The sequence below is a fragment of the Trachurus trachurus genome (genome assembly GCF_905171665.1).
Source record: "Trachurus trachurus genome assembly, chromosome: 8".
Taxonomy (NCBI): Eukaryota; Metazoa; Chordata; class Actinopteri; order Carangiformes; family Carangidae; genus Trachurus; species Trachurus trachurus.
This window is the reverse complement of record NC_139905.1, coordinates 3,145,731-3,167,744: the sequence shown is the minus strand read 5'-3', so window position 1 is coordinate 3,167,744 and position 22,014 is coordinate 3,145,731. Positions and strand designations below refer to the sequence as shown.

Genomic DNA, 22,014 nt, shown 5'->3' with positions numbered 1-22,014 from the left:
TGCACAATGGTTTGCACAGATAAGTCTTAAAATATGTGCAACACCTTCTCATCACAATCCACGCCATCTATACAGTTACGTTATCACAAACCGTTAACAATTAATCCACACTCAAACCGAGGCAACAATAGTGTTAACTGTACTCAACAAGCTGTTACAAGGTTTACAACAGATATGACAGACAACCTGGGCCGTGTGTGTGCGATAAGAAAGGGGGGAGGGAGGGAGGGAGAGAGGAAAAGTAGGTAAAAGTTGCTAGCTGTTAGCTGCTAGCTGTTAGCTACCGTAGCTCAGGCGTCGGTCTCCCGTCAGGTAAAAGCAGCTGTTTATTCCTCAAATGAAGCTCATGTTGAGCCTCTCCGGTACAGTTATCCATCACTGCTGTTGAATTAGCTGCTAAACTGCTGGAAGCTAAAACCGAGGGGGCGTCTGTTTGTTTACAATTCACGAAAGCAACGTGAACGTACGTGCCGCTCACACTCAGTAGAGTGAGGCAGCCTCCCTTGGCGTACATGTCTCCCAAGCTGTTTAATGACGGTAAAAAATGAAACAGAAAGTAAATATCCTGCATAGTTTCTCTTTTCTGTGCTGCGCTGATCAGAGCGGCGTCCCTACCTAGTGTATTTTACTTAGCAACGATCTGTTAAACAGGAATAACAGACTGTTAAATGCAAAATCAATATGAAGAGTTCATTTGCAAAAGCAGATAACTCCGTTTTTAAAAAATTCCAGAATCTTCATTTTTAGTTTTTAATTTACATAAGGTGATATCAGTCAAACCAAAGTTGAGTGACTTTGAGATGTAACAAAACAGACATATCTAAAAAAAATAAAGTTTGATTGAAAAGAATAATTAGCAAAGAATAATTACAAAGCCTCAGCTCATTTTTTTCAAAATGGCACTTATCTGCTTTTGCAAAAGAACTCTTCATATGTAAATAAATATCAGAAATATCAATAAATTATCGGAATACGACATTCAATAGAGCCATGTAATAAAAAAAGGTTTATCCACTATTTTTGTGAGATTTGATGTCACAGCCATGGATGTATTAGGTCACAGCCCATAGACTGCCTTTGGAAGTCGGTACCCAAGATGGCGCTGTGACCGGCTGCAAACGCTGTGTGACGTCACGTGATATCTTTCTATTGAACATGAGTAACAGTGGAGTCGTCATGGCAACAGATAGCAGATGTAGCAGCAGCAGCAGCTCCACTGTGTGTCAACAGTCACAGCTGCTTCTTCACATCCTGCACATAGGTCTGCTTCCATTCAGCTCCACACAGTTTCTACCTGACTGGACACTTGTTACCTTGGAGTCTAGAGGCTGCTGTGTGTGTGCTGCTAGTGTTGTGTGTTTGTGTACGCTAACACAGTGGTTCTCAAACTTTTTTGGCTTGAGTACCCCCTTTCCCTGATATCTGAATCCAAGTACCCCCTTTACTTTACTACAATATTTTTGCTTAGAAAACGGCAAGAGAAAATCATAGCTAGCAATGAATAATAACTGACCTTTTAAGAATGTAACATTACAAATAAAAATGGAGTGAAAGGATTGAAGTTATTGCCCTCAGCAGATTTATTTTTCTGTGAACATATACGTTTTGATGTCATTGTGTTACAAACAAAACAGCATAACAGCAAATCAGTATAGCTTTCTACTACTCAACAACAGTTGTAATAGTCAGGTTTTTTTTAACTTAACACTTTGCATATCATTAGATTCACACAACATAACAGCAAATCAGTATAGCTTTCTACTACTCAACAACAGTTGTAATAGTCAGGTTTTTTTTAACTTAACACTTTGCATATCATTAGATTCACACAACATAACAGCAAATCAGTATAGCTTTCTATTCAATAACAGTTGTAATAGTCAGGTTTTTTTTTTTTGTTTTTTTTACTTCATTAACACTTTGCAGATCATTCACACAACATATCAGCAAATCAGTATAGCTTTGTATTCAATAACAGTTCTAATAGTCAGGATTTTTTTAAAACTTCATTTGGATTAACACTGCAGATCATTAGATTCACAAAAAGTCAGTCAGTTTAAGAGTAACAATAAAATAATAACAATAACTATTGTTTCCAATTACAGTAGTAACAACTCAGTTTTATGTTTAAAACTATTTGCAGTTCATTTACAGTGTGCAGATTCACAGTCCACTACAGTCCATTTTAGTGTGACACATGGCCTTGTGCTTCTTCCATGAGTTTTGAGATTCTCGGTGGCAGAGAAGCCACAGCTGTTATTAGGCTATTTTCAAGCCCTTGGCAGAGTCTATTTCTTTGTTTTGTTTTTATCTGTGTCATTGCTGAGAATGAAGCCTCACATAGGTATGTAGATCCAAACTGGAGCAACTGTCCCAGAGCTCTTTTTCCTAACTCGGGGTGCTCCCTCCTCACAGACACCCAAAACTCAGTTAGTGAACTGTGCTTAAATTTATCCTGCAGTCCACGGTCTGTGGACACGTCCACTAGTTCCCCCCTCACGTGAACAGGTAGCAAACCAGAGTTTCTTTCAGACACTGTAAATGGGTTTCGAACCCAGTCTAGCTGTTCTGCCTTCTCTTTTAGGTCAGGGAAGTATGTTTTGAAGTTGGCAATTACCTTAGTCAAGTGGCCATCCACAACGACTTTGATTGCCTCTCTCTGTGTCTGCTCATTGGAGATGAAGCCATCAAACTGAGGAAAACAGCTGAAGTCACCTTTTGCACAACATCTCTTCCATAGTGCTGCTTTCTTGAGAAAGCCACTGACTCGGTCATATAGTTTTAAAACCGTACTGTCCCTGCCTTGCAGACTGACATTCAGTTCATTAAATTTTGCGAAAATGTCCACGAGGTATGCAAGCTTTGCAAGCCACTGGGTGTCATCAAACAAGGCGGCAAGAGGAGACGCGTTCTCTGACAAAAAGCAACATACCTCATTCCGTAGTTCAAACAGCCTGTTCAGCACCTTGCCTCTGGACAGCCAGCGTACTTCTGTGTGTAGGATGAGCTGCGTATGTTCTGCTCCCATGTTTTCACATAATCTCCGGAACAGGCGTGAATTTAGCGGCCTGGATTTAATAAAGTTGATCACCTTGACGGCGTCATTCAAAACACAATGAAGCTCTGGGCTCATCTTCTTTGAAGCCAGGGCTTCTCTGTGGATAACACAGTGTGTCCATATCACATCAGGGTTCTCCTTCTTTATGTGTGCGATGAGTCCTTTGACACGGCCTGTCATCGCTGCTGCTGCATCTGTACACACACTGATGCAGGACTTCCAGTCAATTCCGTTGTCCAAAAAGAAAGAATTAACAATGTTAAAAATGTCCTGACCAGTTGTTGTCCCTTCTAGTTGTTTGCAGAAAATAATGTGTTCTTGGATGTCATCATTGTCAACATATCTTGCGAAAGCAACGAGCTGTGCCTGTCCGGTGATATCGGTTGACTCATCGAGCTGCAATGAAAACTCACCAGCTCTGAGCTTCTCCACAACTTGCGCCACGATATCTGTCCCCATCTTGTCAATTCTCCGCGAAACCGTATCATTTGACAGCGGTACAGTCCTGACCTTTGCAGCCGCTGCTTTGTCCACCATAGTCTCTGCAAGCACAGCCGCTGCTGGGACAATAAGTTCTTCAGCAAGACTGAATGTTTTTTTGGCTTTTGCCAAAAGTAACGACACTGAATATGATGCTTCCAGCGCTTTTGTTGATGTTGTTGTAGCCTTTTGCATTTTCTCTTGTGATGACTTAAATTCACTGAGTTTTCTCTTAAAAAAGTCAATTGTGTTACCAACGTATGGTTGGTGTCTAGTCCGGAGATGTCGTTGAAGGTGGGATGGCTTCATTGCGCTGTTAGCCTTTAGCTCGCCGCATAAAAAACACTGCGCTAGCGGGGGATCCTGTGATGTGCAGGTGAACCCCATCCCGATGTACTCGTCACGGAACTGGCGGCATTTCTGTAATTCCCCTTTTTTCTTCTTTTCTGGTTCTTCTTCATCATTTCTTTGACACCCTCGTTTAAGAAGCCACTTTTCCATATTTTACCCACGGTTTTGCATTCTCATTCAAGTTGTTTAGGCCTACTTTTTATTTTTTTTCTTCTTCGTCTTTTTCTTTTTCTTCTTCTTCGGTGGTTGATAAATGCGCACTTGATCGTGGTTCACAACATGCATCAGATTGCTTCAGTACTCCCGATTTTTATAAGGCGATATTTCACGTGTAAACATGTTTTTAATATATATGCATAATCAAAGTCACGTCTCTGGTATAATTAAAAAAAAAATATATATATATATTTTTTTTTTCATTTTATTCCTCGTCCTTTCACGTACCCCCTGCAGTACCACTGCGTACCCCCATTTGAGAATCACTGCGCTAACACACCTGTGCTTCACCTGCTGCCGAAGCAGCTGCAGCTCCAGTGTAACAGACTGTGTCATGTTTGTGTGTCCATCATCAGCACAGACACACAAACTGTCAGAAGACTGAAAGACGATCAAAGCAGCTTCTCTCTCTTTTTACTCATCAACCAGAAAATCAATGTGTGTGAGCGTTGTTCAGGTGACACCTGCAGCTCTACACCTGAGCTCACCTGACCACATCTACCTGTGTCGGCGCAGGAGCCTGGATTAAACATCCATCTGGGCTTTGATGAATGGATGTTGGATGGTTCAAGAGGAGGTGGATCTGAATCTGAATGGGTTTTTCCAGCCCAGCCCTGAGGAGGATTATTGTTTCATGTCCAACACAAAGAGAGAAGATGAACTGAACCAGAGTGTGAAGAGCACATGTTGATCACATGATGACATGTTGTGTGTGTTTAGTACAAATGGTCTGGTTTTACTCTCACACATTTTGTTTCTTCTCTAATCACAGACTTGTTGGTTGTGGACTCTCAGAGAGTCACTGTGAAGTTGTTGCCTCAGCTCTGAAGTCCAGCCCCTCCCACCTGAGACACCTGGACCTGAGTTACAACGAGCTGGATGATTCATCAGTGAAGCTTCTGTGTGCTGGACTGGAGAGTCCAAACTGTAGACTGGAGACTCTGAGGTGAGTTCACTGACTGGAGCTGTTGTAGTTGTTTGAAGCTTCAGCTTCTCATTGGTTCATACATGTCAGGATTTGTGTGTGAGGATTTTTCTCAAGAAGCTGAAGAGAGAAAACAGTTGAGATGAGTCCAGAGAGAAGAAGGTGAGAGCAGTCGTAGTGTTTGTGATTCAGAGCAGCAGAGAACGAGCTCAGCTTCTACAACTGTTGTTTTCAACTCAGACACTTGTTGTTGAACCAACGTGCAGCACTGATCTGAGAGCAGATGTTGAGTTGTGGTCAGAAACACAGCAGCTGGTGGATGTTGTGGAGCTGACAGAACCATGGGAGGAAGCATGAGAGGAAGCAGCTGAGATCCACAGAGCTGGCAGCAGAGGCAGAGGAGGCTGGAAAGCTGCGCTCCAGTGGAGGCTGGCTGTAGGGAGCTGTTGGCAGCTAAAGACTGCTCCCTGGTAGCTCAACTGACTGGGAGAGGCTGGAGTGTGAAGCAGGAAGTGAAGAGCACGGCACACACTGCAGCCACTTCCTGTCAATGAGTGTGAATGCTGAGAATCAAGGTGAGACAGGTGAGAGCAGAGCTGCTAGTGTTGGTCTTGTTGCTGCTGACATGAAGCAGCTGCAGAGGCTCAGCTGGTTTGTTTGGAGGCTCACCAAGATGGGCTGAAGGTTGTTGCTTCATGTTCACCCAGAAGTTTTATTTACTTCAAGCAAGCTGACATGTCTGTAAAACTAGATCTAATTCAAAGTCTGGCGGAGTTGAGACCCAAGTTGACGCTTGGTGTGTTCACGTGCAGTCAGAAGCTCCCATTTGTGTCATAAACAGGAATATCAACTCTTGACTTGCTTGAAGTAAATAAACTTCTGGCTGCATGTTTGAGTCGCCATCTGACACTGTGGCTTTGAGGGATGTAAACAGCCTAAGCAGGGGAAATTAAATCCGCTCTATTCATCGCTGCCGTGGCGATGCGGGGACAGACACAACTACTGCAAAACAGGAGACATTAAACTGAAAATCTTCAGATTCCTTCTTTTAGACCTGAAATGTTAGGAAAATACAGACGAGTTGAATTTGCCCGGAATTGTCCTTTAATGAGCTGTTTTCTCTCTGTCACTGTTTAACCTGCTTCCTGTTGCTTCAGCTGTTGGACTTTGATTTTCTAAACTTGTTCTTTCTGAAGCTTCTTCAGCTCTGAACAGATGATGAGACACTGAACGCTGTCAACAAGGAGCTTTGTCCTCAACTCACTGCTTTTATTCTTTATTCAGATTGGAGCGCTGCAGTTTGTCAGAGATGAGCTGTTCTTCTCTGGTCTCAGCTCTGAAGTCCAACCCCTCCCACCTCAGAGAACTGGACCTGAGTGGAAACCACCTGCAGGATTCAGGAGTGAAGGATCTGAGTGGTTTTCTGGAGAGTCCAGACTGTAGACTGGAGACTCTGAGGTCAGTTCACTGACTGTTGTATCTGATCCACCTACAGTGGATTAAAGTGAATTTATAAAAATATACTTTCTTCTGAAAACATTAAATAGAAATAGATTTTTTTCTGTGTTTCTATATTTAGATTTTAATGCATCTTAACTCATTGAGTGCCAACCACGTAATTTCTCGTTTTTCGTTCCCATGCGTTGAGTGCCGAAAACGTAATTTTACGTTTTTTGCTTTTTTTTTAAATTATGAAAATAGACACTTTAATACACATTATATGTAAATTTGGGGACTCTACGACGAGGAGAACTGAAATAGATGACGATCAAAGTCACATGACAGCTCATGATCTGGAAGTTTTTATCATAACTCGGCTTCTGCAAACGAGTTCTGCATGCAGATGCAGCAGCTGCTGCAGCGCAGCTGCTCTGCTCTCACCCGCGCTGCTGCTCCAGCTGCTCGAGCTGCTCGGAGCTGAACCAGGAAGCTCTCAGCCGACAGTCCGCCCGGTCTTCATCTGGAGCAACACCGTGTCCTCCCCAAAGTCCTCCCGCGGTAAAATCTGATGGTCTCTGGGCCAAAGCAGACCGGCATCACCGACCCGAACCACAGAAGGACCGCGACCACCGGCGGGACCGGTCTTCCCGAGCCGCGGTGGCCGACTGACCCTCACGTTCCGCGGGGAGAAGCTGTGACACGGCACGGTGCGTCTGTGTTATTGTTGTTTAGTGGCGCCCCCCCCGCCCCCGCTGGTGGTTTTGTGAATAGAACAACCATTGTTGTATATATTTATCTTATACGAGCCCTTTGATCCAGAAATGCGAGTGTGAGAAGAGCGACAGTCACAAACAGAGCACCTTTCATAAAAGACGCTCTATCTCCTTTTCTAGAAAAAAAGGAGGGATTTTGGTGAAACCCAGCCATGTTTAGCTTGACTTTTCTCAGGAACAGAGGCACGTAGAAACAAACGGTTTGTGGCCACTTGAAGCATTAAGGTAAACCTTTCAATTGAGCCACAGTATGTGTTGGTGGCAATAATATAGAATACACTGTGGCTCTACATAAAAAGTCAAAAATGGTCTAAATTGCCGGTACACTTGACTAAAACTTTGGAAAGGAGCGCGGCACTCAATGAGTTAAGCAGGACATGTCCTAAAAATAAAAAAAAACTCTTCTTCTAATCTGTGACAAATGATGTAAAATGAGTCCAGAAACACAGAGTTGTATTAATTCCTCATTTGAGTCCAGATTTATTTTCCTCTTTATTCAGATTTTGATCAAAAATCAAAGTTACACCACTTGACACTGGGTTTCATCACGTCATTGACCCCTGTGCTGTTAGTTTATTGATTTAACCCTGATACGAGTTGATCAATAAAGCTATTAATAGGGGTGACCTCCAATAGTCGACTATTACACGATTCGATTCAGAGAGCTCTGATTGGACGAACAACCTCGCAGTCGAATCGTCTCAAAATGTGGTTATGAAGAAAAGATTGTACCATTGTGAATATATAGAGGAGCTTCCTGCTGCTGAACATCTGGTTTTACATATAATTTATCTGTTTTCTTATAAAATAGGAGAGATGGTTTAGATACGAACATCACACAGTGAGTGATTGAGCACCGTGACCGTCTCTTTCTCTCTCTACATTCAGGCTTAAAGTTTTATTTACAATATTAAACTAAGGGACGGACGCGTTCTCTGTCTATTGTGCAGCACACACACGCACGCACACACACACACACCATGGCCCTGTGACCCTCGATCTCTGAACCGTCTGAACCAGCACTGATGCTCATATCTTGTCCTCACAACGAGACTTCACGTTTTCATTCTCCACAAACACTCGTTAATTCACAGCACACACTCGTACTCGTCCCTGAAAGAGAGATGATGATGTCATCGCAGCTTAATGAGTGAGATCAGGAAAAGGACGGATGGAGAACGTCCTGTTATCTGATGCCAACTGAAGAATTAGTTTATTCAGCTGTTTTAACTCTTTTCTCCTGAAAAAGACATGAATGAGATCATGAATCAATGAGGAAAAACAACATGATTCTACGATTAGTCGACTAAAATCTGACAAATCAGATTCAACTATGAAAATCCTTAGTGGAGGACACGCCTAAAAATAAGATAAAAATATAATAAAAATAATAATAACAGAGAATCATCATCTGATCAGTTATCCATGAATTTATCTTCTTCTTTTATTCTTTATTCAGATTGTGGAGCTGCAGTTTGTCAAAGATCAGATGTTCTTCTCTGGTCTCAGCTCTGAAGTCCAACCCCTCCCACCTGAGAGAACTGGACCTGAGCTACAACAGGCTGCAGGATTCAGGAGTGAAGGTTCTGAGTGGTTTTCTGGAGAGTCCAGACTGTAGACTGGTGACTCTGAGGTCAGTTCACTGACTGTTACTGTTGTAGATCTTAGATCTTTGATCCACAACTGAACCTGATTGATCTTCACTCAGAACATGAATCATTGACTTTGATTGAATTGATTAATGACATTTGAAATAGTGGTTGTTGAATATTTGCAGTTGTTGTTGTGTGAGAATGATTCTTCAGTTTCAGCTCATTTCACTCAGTGGTCATGAATAATGTCTGTTCACTTCAGTTCAACCTTCACACACACTCGTATTTCTCTCAGTCAGACGACTCATGTTTTCTAGAAACTCTAGAGAAAATGTCCAGTATCAGCTCATCAACTCACTTCATCTCTATCACAACAATGTGCACAAGATCCTCACAACTCATGTTTGGACAAAGACACTGAAATTCACCTGTTGAAGAAAAAACTCTTCTTTCTGATCATCAATGAATTAATCTTCTTCTTTTATTCTTTATTCAGATTGAGGGGCTGCAGTTTGTCAGAGATCAGCTGTTCTTCTCTGGTCTCAGCTCTGAAGTCCAACCCCTCCCACCTGAGACACCTGGACCTGAGCTGGAACTACCTGAAGTCTTCAGACGTGAAGGATCTGGATGATCTTGTGAAGAGTCCAGACTGTAGACTGGAGACTGTGAGGTCAGTAGGGGGGCGGAGTCAGTCTGTGCTGCTTTCAGCACTATTGTACTAAAGTCAGTGAGACAATAACAGAGACAACAGTCAGCCAATCAGAGAGAGAGAGACAACAGTCAGCCAATCAGAGCAGAGAGAGAGAGACAACAGTCAGCCAATCAGAGCAGAGAGAGACAACAGTCAGCCAATCAGAGCAGAGAGAGAGAGACAACAGTCAGCCAATCAGAGTAGAGAGAGACAACAGTCAGCCAATCAGAGCAGAGACAGACAACATTAATCAGAGTAGAGAGAGACAACAGTCAGCCAATCAGAGCAGAGACAGACAACATTAATCAGAGTAGAGAGACAACAGTCAGCCAATCAGAGCAGAGAGAGACAACAGTCAGCCAATCAGAGCAGAGAGAGACAACATTAATCAGAGTAGAGAGACAACAGTCAGCCAATCAGAGCAGAGAGAGACAACATTAATCAGAGTAGAGAGACAACAGTCAGCCAATCAGAGCAGAGAGAGACAACAGTCAGCCAATCAGAGCAGAGAGACAACAGTCAGCCAATCACAGCAGAGAGACAACAGTCAGCCAATCAGAGCAGAGAGACAACAGTCAGCCAATCAGAGCAGAGAGACAATAGTCAGCCAATCAGAGCAAAGAGAGACAACAGTCATCCAATCAGAACAGAGAGAGACAACAGTCAGCCAATCAGAGCAGAGAGAGACAACAGTCATCCAATCAGAACAGAGAGACAACAGTCAGCCAATCAGAGCAGAGAGAGACGATCACTGATCAATTACTGATCAATCACCTCTGTCCTCTGCTTCTCTTCACAGCTGGGAACCTTCAGAATTGGAATCAGACTGTGAATCAGACTGGTGAAGAGGACTCTGTGTGTGTGTGTGTGTGTGTGTGTGTGTGTGTGTGTGTGTGTGTGTGTGTGTGTGTGTGTGTGTGTGTGTGTGTGTGTGTGTGTGTGTGTGTGTGTGTGTGTGTGTGTGTGTGTGTGTGTGTGTGTGTGTGTGTGTGTGTGTAGGAACTGACATGGTGGAGGTTCAGATCAGGTTGCTATGACGACAGTTAACATATTAACGTGAGGCAGTTAACCTGTTGCAGTCATTAGGTGGCGCTGTTTCACCTTCTGTTTCTCTGTGTGGCCGTTAGGACTGTTTGTCCCTCACAGGACGCTGTAGTTCCCAGATTCACCTGCATAGGGCGCTGTGTTCGTAAACACTGTTTATTTTATATTATGATAAATGATGATGTAGCTATATTTTATTTTTTACATTTGTTTTATAAACTTCTTATTACTTCTTGTACTTATTCTGATTCTGTTACAAGTAAATTTCCCTCACGTGGGATCAATAAAAGTCTCATATCGTATCATATCTTATTATGGTCTGTTAATCACATGTATTGGTTCAAATGTGACTCTGGCCCACAGATAGATAGATAGATAGATAGATAGATAGATAGATAGATAGATAGATAGATAGATAGATAGATAGATAGATAGATAGATAGATAGATAGATAGATAGATAGAAGAGAATAGATAGATGTATTTCCTCTTTGAACCACCAGTGGGCAGCATTAAAAATCTCGGTAACACTTTCTATGAAGACCACCTCTATAGTGCATTATGAGCACATTCATAGTGCATTATAATGCTCATCATAATCAGTCATAATGCACTATGACTACACTCATAAACACACATAAAGCTTTATGATGCACTATATCAACAGTTGTAAATCTAGTTTATAATGATTTATAAATCCAAGGGCCTTACGAGTGCTCTTGACTGGTTATAAACTACAGACTGACTGATGGGGCTTATAATACATTATACCCCTCTATACACACACCTAACAATCAACTGTTATAAGGACTCATAGGATGCTATAATATTCCATGAAGGATCATAAGTTATCAATGTATGCTTTAAGTAAAGTGAAGTTTATATGGATGCATCTATAATGCAGCATACCTCACCATAATGTTTCATTGTTGGTGTTAGGTAAAGTGTAACACATGTGCATGCATTTAAAAGAATCTATGATGCATCCTAAGTCATTATGTCAGATACCAAAGTATAATTACATTAAGATTTGTCTGCTTAGGAATATGACATTAAAGCCGGGTTTCAACTTCCTTGAAATGACAATAAATCATCCAGAGATGAATATCAAAGCTTTTGCACTCTATACATTGATCATGAGATTATGGTAAATCTGTAAAAGAAATACAACAATTTATTCACAGTAACTTTTTTTTATTATCACCTTTTTCAACGATAACAATCATGGTCTAAGTTATGTATTAATTGGAATATGAAAGTTACTGCATAAAAAACTTAACTGCCATTTTATGTTCAACCTAAAAAGTTGGAGGTCAAATGTGAATATAGAATAATAAACCAACAGTTGGTCTAATCTCTCATCAGAGGAGGCTGGGCAGGAGATGGTTTCCTGGTTTCATCATCATCACAGCTCCATGATGTCCTTCTTCTGTTGGCACCGGTCACTCAGTTTTCAGTGTGGCTCCTTAGAATTACAGTAAAACACAAAAACTTAAAGCAGATATCAGCTTCACGGCCGTTTCGGCTAATGCTGCGTTCAAGGCAGGCTTTTGAAACCGTAAGTTACAGCTTCAAGTCACAACTACGACTTGGTAGCGTTCCAGGTAACCCGTAGCTCGTGTTTTTACCATCCTGTTGTCTGTGAAAGTTCCCTATAACGGCCACTCGTAACTTCCGACCCGTGAACTCGTACCAGATCGAACTGGTATGACTTCACAGGAAGGAAAAACACAAAGTACGAGTTTCTTTGAACGCACCATGAGTTAGCAGCCCCCGCCCTTGTCAGGCATCAATTGGTCCTCGTGCTACGTCACCACATTCACGCGCATCCCTTGGCTGCACACACAGCCCTTCATGCCGTTCTCTCTCCTCATTGGATAACACTTGTATCCCACAAGGAAAATTTTCTCCTCGGGTTACAGCAGAGCAGAGTGACGGAGAGACTCGTGTTTAGGCTGAAATACTTCATGTAAGTGATTGCTGACGGAAAATAGGACTATTTAGGACTTATATTAACAAAAACATTCCACTGATATCTGCTTTAAGTTTAAACATGAATGGAGAGGCGCATGACTGTCAGCAGTAAATGACAACCCCCCACCTATATATTGTGCATCAGTACAGTATGATACCAGCAAGATAACAAGTTGATGGATAAACATGGGGAGTTTGCAGTATATTATATATAGACCGATCCTACCGGTTGATTGTTCTGCTAACATGACACTCTGGTCATTAGATGCTAAACCGTATTTATCCCGGTCCGGTGCAAGCCTGAGACCAGAGCTACGGTCAGCATGGCTAACATCATACTGTCATACTGAAACCAGGAAACCATCTCCTGCCCAGCCTCCTCTGATGAGAGATTAGACCAACTGTTTGTTTATTATTCTATATTCACATTTGACCTCCAACTTTTTAGGTTGAACATAAAATGGCAGTTAAGTTTTTTATGCAGTAACTTTCATATTCCAATTAATACATAACTTAGACCATGATTGTTATCGCTGAAAAAGGTGATAATAAAAAAAAGTTACTGTGAATAAATTGTTGTATTTCTTTTACAGATTTACCATAATCTCATGATCAATGTATAGAGTGCAAAAGCTTTGATATTCATCTCTGGATGATTTATTGTCATTTCAAGGAAGTTGAAACCCGGCTTTAATGTCATATTCCTAAGCAGACAAATCTTAATGTAATTATACTTTGGTATCTGACATAATGACTTAGGATGCATCATAGATTCTTTTAAATGCATGCACATGTGTTACACTTTACTTAACACCAACAATGAAACATTATGGTGAGGTATGCTGCATTATAGATGCATCCATATAAACTTCACTTTACTTAAAGCATACATTGATAACTTATGATCCTTCATGGAATATTATAGCATCCTATGAGTCCTTATAACAGTTGATTGTTAGGTGTGTGTATAGAGGGGTATAATGTATTATAAGCCCCATCAGTCAGTCTGTAGTTTATAACCAGTCAAGAGCACTCGTAAGGCCCTTGGATTTATAAATCATTATAAACTAGATTTATAACTGTTGATATAGTGCATCATAAAGCTTTATGTGTGTTTATGAGTGTAGTCATAGTGCATTATGACTGATTATGATGAGCATTATAATGCACTATGAATGTGCTCATAATGCACTATAGAGGTGGTCTTCATAGAAAGTGTTACCAAAATCTCATGTGTTTCTTCACCATCAGATTAAAGTCTGAAATAAACATGATGTATTTGCTTTGTTTATTGTTGCAACGACAAAAAGCCTGAATCAAATGTGCATCATGTTGTGTTCACATACTTTTTCTGTGGTGTTGTAAAGATAATAATTCAATAATATATTGATCTAATAATGAACATGGTCTAATATCAGAAACCAGGACGTTTCCTCTCTCTGGGTTCACAGCAGGACGATGACTGAAGATAATTATTAACTAGTCAGTAGTAATTACAGACAAAGGCAATATCTGATCATCAGCAAGATCAGTGTTAATCAATAACTGATAATAAAGATAAAGACTGCAGGTCAGAGATCAGCTGGACTCTTCCTCTGATAATATTTCAGAAATGTGCTTGAGGAAGAGGAGACGTCTGGTTTCTGGTCAGGCTCAGAGTTTGACCTGTGACCTCTGACTGTGTATCAAGGTCACAGGTCAATGTTCGGTTCACGACTCGTCAAATTATTAATCAAAACGTGCAGTTCTATAGGGATCAGTGTGCCATTACTTTTCTCTACAGAAAAAACTGCAACATAGAAAATGAATGGGAGGTGAAAAAACTAACAAATGATTGGACTTTTTCAAACGTCTCTACTGCTCCGGCATACTTTCACCTAGAGACTCAGTTTAAGCTTTAAAATATAGAATAGAATAGGATGTCTTTATTGTCTTTGCAACAAGCACAAAGAAACTGGGAGATCCATCCTCCCCTTAAAAGAGAAGTACAAAAAAAAAACACCATTAACAAGTAGACCATATTCATGTGTTTCAGTAGATTAGTCAGTCGGCTGCGTAGACACAAGTCTTCTATTTCTGTATTAATTAATTTTGATGGTTATTATAATTTTTGATCAATCACTATTCATTGTGGCCCTCTCAAAATTTCTGGGAGGGAATTTTCTAGTTGTTTACTCCCATTTTGCTTCGTGTGCACTGAGTTTATTCTCTGGAATGATGATGTGACCCACGAGCTGGTCACACATCTCTCTGACGGGCTGAAAGCTGCTCTGTTACTGAACAAGATCCTCTGTCTCTGTTTCCTGTCAGGGAGAGAGAGAGAGGCTGTAACAGAGCAGCAGATTTCAGAATAAAACACTCAGAGAAACCAAATCCTGCAAGTTGTTGGACGGTGGGTCCAGGTGGTGAGGGGGCGGGGCTTTGTTGTGACATCACAAAGTGACAGGAAGTCCTGACGGCTGGTTTTAAAGCTCAGTTTCTGAATACAGGCTGTGTGCATTTCTCTGTGGACTGAGGCTTTGATACTTTCAAAGTATTAATATAGAACCTAGAGCTGCTTTATAATCACACTACACATGGACATCTACCTTTATACTGTATGGAGCTTTAACACAAACATCTACCTGCAATTTTACTGATTGTTGTGCAAGTTGTGTATCTCAGGGTCAGAGGGGACATAGAGATACACTGCTATGTTATCGTTATGATCATTATGATCATTGTTGGGGGGGGGGGGGGGGGCGGGGGCGCCTGAGAGTAATCTCGCCTAGGGCACCAAAATGGCTAGAGCCGGCCCTGCCCGGAACGCCTATATACAACTATATATGGTCAGCACGTGCATATTTAATTAGCCATGTGCGCTCTGTGGAGCGGCTACAAAGTGACAACAAAGTGACAACAAAGACAACGGGCGGAGGGCGGGGGAAAAAAGCGGAACTTCTCCGAAAGCAGATACACGGCGATATCGGGCAATAAATCTGTCAGAAAAATGATCTTGCATTTTAATAAGCTACAATAAAAACAAAAACGAATTATAAGGTTTCGAAAACCAAACACATTTTATTTTATAGCGATTATACACTTATACAAATATATTCATGGGTAGTATATTCAGATTTTGCCAATAAATCTTGCCAATTATTACACACCGAACCTTTAAGTTAATAAATATCTTTTGTTGAAAGCAACTGCGTTGTTTGCAACAAGACGAATAACAAACACGAAACTTACCGGTGGTGCACCTTTAAATATACGGTTAAACTCTAATGAATTACAAAGACTATGAACCTTCAGGACATCATTTAACTTTAATCAGCTACACAAATACCAGCATTAACAGTAAATATTTAATATGAACACGTGTTAACCCACAGCCAGCTGCAGTAATTTACACAAAGTATTTCAGAACACATTGAATAACAGTTTCTTTTACAAAGCATGTAGTCAGAAAATGTCTGCTGCGGGGCGGTGCGTGGCGCAGTGGGTAGAGTGGCCGCCCCATGTAAAGGCTACAGTCCTCGCCGCAGGTGGCCCCGGTTCAGATCCCGCATCGGGCGGCCCTTTCCTACATGTCATTCCCCCTCTCTCTGCCTCCCCCTTTCCTGTCTTTCTCTACTGTGTGCTATGAAATAAAGGCAAAAAGCCAAAAAAAGAAAGAAAAAAAAAAAAAAAGTCTGCTGCTCAGCAGTATAAGATATTCTCACTCACGACCATTAACACTGTTAGGCTAACCCAATAGGATTTTAACTTGAAGTAATAAGCATTGCAGCGAGCGAATTGTATTAGTAGCATGGACCGACGCAGTTTACAACGGCAAAAACTATCATCATGGTTAACGGAAACATCAGTCAGCTGACTACATATTAAAACTCACCTTTCCTCACCTGACCAGCTGGTCTTCACTCAGGAAGTGGATGAAGCATTTCACTGGCTACCGTGCACCTCGACTTGACTCTGCTATTTGACCGACTTTATCATTTTTAAATGTGTGTGTTTATTTTGAGTGCTTTTGTGTAAAATATGAAACTATTTATTTCAAGTGTATTTTCAAATATGAATTAATAATAATTGCTCTGGCTAAAAATGACCAGAGACAAACCTATCCCACAGTGTGAAGTGTGTGTTCAGGGAAAGTTTATCCAAACTAGAAACAGGGAGCAGGATGTTAGAGCCAAAGCAGCTCGAGAACTGGTTCACACAGGCAGAGCAGGACCAACAGACCCAGAGTCCAGAGACCGGCTTAGGTTTGCACTGATGTGTGCCCTCATTTGTGGAGATAAATTATCCAAATGTAACTCATAATGTATTAATATAACTGAATTTTATTATATTTTTTTGGAGACAAGCCTATTTATGTCTGTATGATATGGTTTGTTGACCTAGAGGTGATTCCAGTAGGCGGAGTTCTCTTGTTTGGGCACTAGGGGGCAGAATTAGACCAGGGATTGTAGTGGGGCATGTCTGGCTGTGTCACTGTTTCTTTCCTGTGTTTTTCAGGTAAGTATTGTATCAAACCCTAAAGGAATTACTGTAATGTTTTAGTTAACTTTTACGTTTAACATGTAGTACATTTGTGTGTGTGTGTGTGTGTGTGTGTGTGTGTGTGTGCGTTAGCCTCGTAAACCAGCCTCTCGCGGAAATGCATTTCATTTCATTCCGAGGCAGAGTCTGGCCTCATTGCCGCTGTAAGCGTTTGGCCTGAAACCCTCAGAAGGCCGAGCCAGTCAGCGTCGCCGCCTTGATTGACACAGCACGTTGACCAATCAAGGACCGACTGGTGCAAAGCCCCGTCACTACACCAACTTGCTGATTGGCTGAATGGGGTTGTCTGTCAACGCTACTACCAAAGATATTAAACCGTCTTTGCTACTACTCCCGCCCAGCTCCCGTCCACTCCAAACGCTTAGAGGGGGGATGAGGCCAGACTCTCCCGAGAAATGAAATGAAATGCATTTCCGCGAGAGGCTGGTTTATGAGGCTATGTGTGCGTGTGACTAAGTGCGAATATTGAATGACAGGGGATGTTGACTGTTGTTTATTTTATTGTATAAACCACTTTGAGCTGGGTCCATGACTTGTTTTGTTGTGAAATTGTTGTAAAAAAAAAAAACTTTAACCTAAATTAAGTTAATTTCAATTAATTTAATGCATGAGTTCAGGGGCCTCATTTATCATTGTGGATACACCTTTTTTTTTTACACCCTTTCCCCCCCGTTTTGTGCGTACGCACTTTCCTCCGCCAAATTTGGGATCTATCAAGCCAAAACCTGACGGGAAAAAGTGCGGACATTTACACCCATTTTGACCCTGGCGTACCGTGATTTACTAGCCTGACAAGCCAGACTATATCATTAAAATGTCTAGTCTGGAAACGACCGGTAGACCTCGGCTCAATCCAGGGGGCGGGATGAAGGCTGTCTTTCAAACTGTCTCTGCACCAATAGGGTAGCGCTACGACCAATCAGAGCAAAGAGCAGGATGACGTTAGCCTGACAAGCCAATTAAAATGTACGTCGTCATGGCGTTAAGCCCGCCCAATGACTCTCTAAACAGATAGAGCGCTGTGATTGGTGAACACAAACGGTGTTCGAGACTCAAAAAGTTCCTATGGCTCGTTTCTAGACCCACCTGCGGAGCAAATACATTTGCTGCCGCTAGGGTGCGTCTAGATTTCTAGGCTAGTGATTTACGCCTTTTTTGAGGAACAGGAGGAATTGGCGACGCCGTTGCTGAGTCAGAGAACTGCAGTGTGAGAGGGAGAGAGGAGCGGAGTACATTTAGAAGAGCACAGTAGGATTTTTTGAAGTAAGTAGGCTAGTGGTAGGCTAGTGGTTGACAGTTGATGCTGGCAATCCAACCCGCTCTATAATAAAACTAGGCTAATTGATAAACAGAGCGGATTGAGGATTTTGCTTTTTTGATTAGGCTATGTGTGACGTCCGACAAGGATCAAACCATCCAAGTTTAAAAACACATCGACAGCAGCGCACACTGATCTGCAGCTACTGAGACTGTTATTAATCGGTCACCTGAGTTAACGAGGTGCACGTGAGTTTGGAGCTGACGAGAGGAGAGAATAAAGAGTGAGACAACGCGGCCCTGAGGAGGAACTGTGAAGGACTCAGCTGTAATGGAAAATGACCTAAACCGAGTCCAGTAGAGCTGTAACTGAATAGTGGAAAGGCGTGCAAAGTAATGGTAACTATCGTCCTGCTTTACATTGTTTTAACATCTAGGTAAAAAAAAAAAAAAAAAGGTTTTCTGGGATAAAGGGGTAGATTACATAAGATTCTTCTTCTTTCTGCTCCCTTTTGTTGAGATTTGGGAGGTTTTTGTTTTTATTGTAGCTTATTAAAATGCAAGATCATTTTTCTGACTGATTTATTGCCCGATATCGCCGTGTATCTGCTTTCGGAGAAGTTCCGCTTTTTTCCCCCGCCCTCCGCCCGTTGTCTTCGTTGTCACTTTGTTGTCACTTGTTGCTGCACCACAGAGAGCACATGGCTAATTAAATATGCACGTGCTGACCATATATAGTTGTATATAGGCGTTCCGGGGGCGGTGTAAGAGTAGTAAGTAAGTAAGTCTTTTTGTTTTTCAGTCTTTTCCTAACTATGTGCACAAAACAAACAAGTATTTTGCCATCTACTGCCATTCCCATGTGCAAAACGTTAGAATAAAATGTTATTATGAGTTAATTTAAGATTGGTGCGAAATACAAACAAAAAATTCTGTCTCTCTAGAGGTAAATTTTATTTTATTATTATTTTTAAATTTCTCCCTTATGCAGACTTTAAAACAAAGTTTGTTGCCTGTCTTCACTACAACAGTGTTTCCACTAGGATATTTTTAAGGAGTAGCAGCAGTGGCGTGTCACTTCTTTATGAGATCGCTTTCTTATGAGATTACAAAATTGGATTGGAAAAAATGAATAAAATCAACTTTAAAAGGGCTATGTGTAATGTAAATGACCAAGGAATACAACAATGTATAACTTATCTTCATCAAAATGAACATTAATATGTTTATCATTAGGGCTCTTTTTATACCTTAATAAGGCAACGTATCCTGGGAAATACAACTCATAAAATCCAAAATATTGAATATATATATATTTTGAATGTGGAAATATTTTTCTTAGGGCCTAAAGAGATGAGTGATAACATTAAATTATTTTTTGCAACTTATTTTCCACTCCTGCCTGTTTAAGGGTTAAACAGAGTTATTGCTTGTTCTGAAAATCAACAAGTACAACTCAACAGTAACTTCAAATATTTATAAAATGTAAAATCTGTTTCTTTTTTCTCAGACAATAGTTTTCCTTGTCAGTAACAGTGTCAGCTGTTTCCTGTAAACACACAGAGGGAGGAGATAGAAAGTGAAACTATTTACTTCAGACGCCATTTTAAGATGTCAGAGGGAATAACGGTGATGCTGCATAAGGTGAGTGTTAAACCAACTTTATTATTATTATTATTATTATTATTAAGTCTCTGAGTCTCAGTCCCTGTGAAGTGTGGAGGGAAGAAGAGTCAGAGTGAACTTGTGTGCACACTGAGACACTGAGACTAAAGGGGGGACAGCAGGAGGACAGCTACTCCCTGTTGTCTCAGTCTGATTTGGGCCCTGTCTACACCAAGACTTTTACTAAAACATCTGTTTCTGATTCGTTCTTCTTTTTCAAGGGCAGGGGCGAAAGGAAAAAAAGGGCACATATAGTGCGTCCTTGCCACTTAAGAGGGCACTTTAGCACATGTTTTGGCTGCTAGAGGGCACTTTAGCACATGTTTTGGCTCCTAGAGAGCACTTTAGCACATGTTTTGGCTGCCATGAGGACACTTTAGCACGTGTTTTGGCCCCCATGAGGGCACTTTGGCACGCGTTTTGGCCGCCATGAGGGCACTTTAGCACATGTTCTGGGGGCACTTTAGCAAACGTTTTGGCTGCCATGAGTACACTTAAACACACGTTTTGGCTGCCATGAGGGCACTTTAGCACGCGTTTTGGCTCCTAGAGGGTATTTTAGCACACATTTTGGCTGCCATGAGGGCACTTTAGCACGCATTTTTCAACCCCCCGTGCACGCCACTGAGTCCAACATTGTTGTTGTTGTTTCTATGTCCAGCGGTGTGGCTCAGGTTACAGGTTAGAGAGCTGAGGCAATGACGTCATCGTTTCACTAAAGATCCGGGGGGGGGGGGGGGGGTTCTGAGGCGGCGTTTGGAGATTTATCCACACTGAGACCAGGTTTTAAAAAATATACAGTTTTAGGACAACATGCCGAAATGAGAAAAAAAACTGTTAACATACTGTATATTCTGTGTGTGTGTGTGTGTGTGTGCGAGAGAGTCAGTATTAACAGGCAGTTAATGGGAAAGTTTTTTTTTTGTGATCAAGTTTTTATTATTTCATCCCCCCCGCCCGTTTTACAATATGCCCACATTAAATCAAATTCACAGTTACTTAATTGACATATATACATACACCACCTTAAATCATATATATATATACCACCGTACATCGTACATATACCACCATACATCATATACAAAATGAGTATGTCATAACCATGTGGGCTATTGTCCCACCCTTATCCCACCCATACCACCCCTACCCCTCTGGCTTATTTCCCTCCCCTCCCCTTCCCCTTGCTGGATTTAGTCTCTGAACCTAAAGGGGGAAGTACATCACATACAGTTCAATTAATTAACACAGAAATGTCAAGTCCCCTTGTCCCTCTCCTCTTCTACTAACAAATGTCCAAAGAGTACACCAGTAATAATGGAAATAAATAATTAAGTAATAGTAAAAAATAAAAATAAAAAATAAAAATGACCATCCTGAGATAAGGGTGATCTTATCAGTTCACACTGCCAGTAGTATCCCCCAAATATTCAACATACATACATACCAAACATACCATACAGGTACCCCTTAACTCCCAATTCCCTATGCACAAATTTACCCAGACATCTTCATACACTTTTATAGTTCATACATGGGGGACTAAGCCCTATCGACTAACCAGTTTTGTCTATGTAACTTAAGTCTAATCTTCTCCAATGCCTTAGACAGGACCTCGATGCTATTCGCTATAGCCCCATTCGATCGAGCAATCGAAAGCTCCAGAGAAGTAATGTCGTACAGTAAGGCAGTCCATCGAGAGATATCGAGTGTGTGTGGCGGTTTCCACTTCTGTATTAACATCTTCTTAGCTGCCGTCAGGCCTAAGAAAAGTAGTTTCTTCTGAGTAAACTTAAGTACTAATTGAGAGTCATCGTTTAGCAGCAAAACAATCGGATTACACGGTATGTTGATCCCAATTATATCTCCCATCAGGGATGCTACTTGAAACCAAAAAAACTCCACCTCCGGACATTGCCACATCATATGACAATAAGTTCCTATTTGGTTACGGTTACACAAGGGGCAAGTGGGAGTGGAGCAAAGTTGAAGTTGGCAGCGTTTCCT

At 41.4% G+C, this 22,014-nt stretch overlaps 1 protein-coding gene across 1 annotated transcript in view; it reads left to right on the top strand.

Moving 5' to 3' along the window:
- LOC310989792 (protein NLRC3-like) overlaps positions 1–10,371 on the top strand; it is a gene marked incomplete at both ends in the record, with an annotated part of 103,873 nt that extends 93,502 nt beyond the window's left edge. Inside the window, 5 exons of the mRNA XM_083976941.1 lie at positions 4,878–5,051; positions 6,315–6,488; positions 8,703–8,876; positions 9,332–9,505; positions 10,326–10,371. Of these exons, the coding sequence (XP_083833067.1) occupies positions 4,878–5,051; positions 6,315–6,488; positions 8,703–8,876; positions 9,332–9,505; positions 10,326–10,371 (742 nt within the window). The remainder of the gene's footprint in view (positions 1–4,877; positions 5,052–6,314; positions 6,489–8,702; positions 8,877–9,331; positions 9,506–10,325) is intronic.
- Between the last annotated feature and the right edge of the window lie 11,643 nt (positions 10,372–22,014).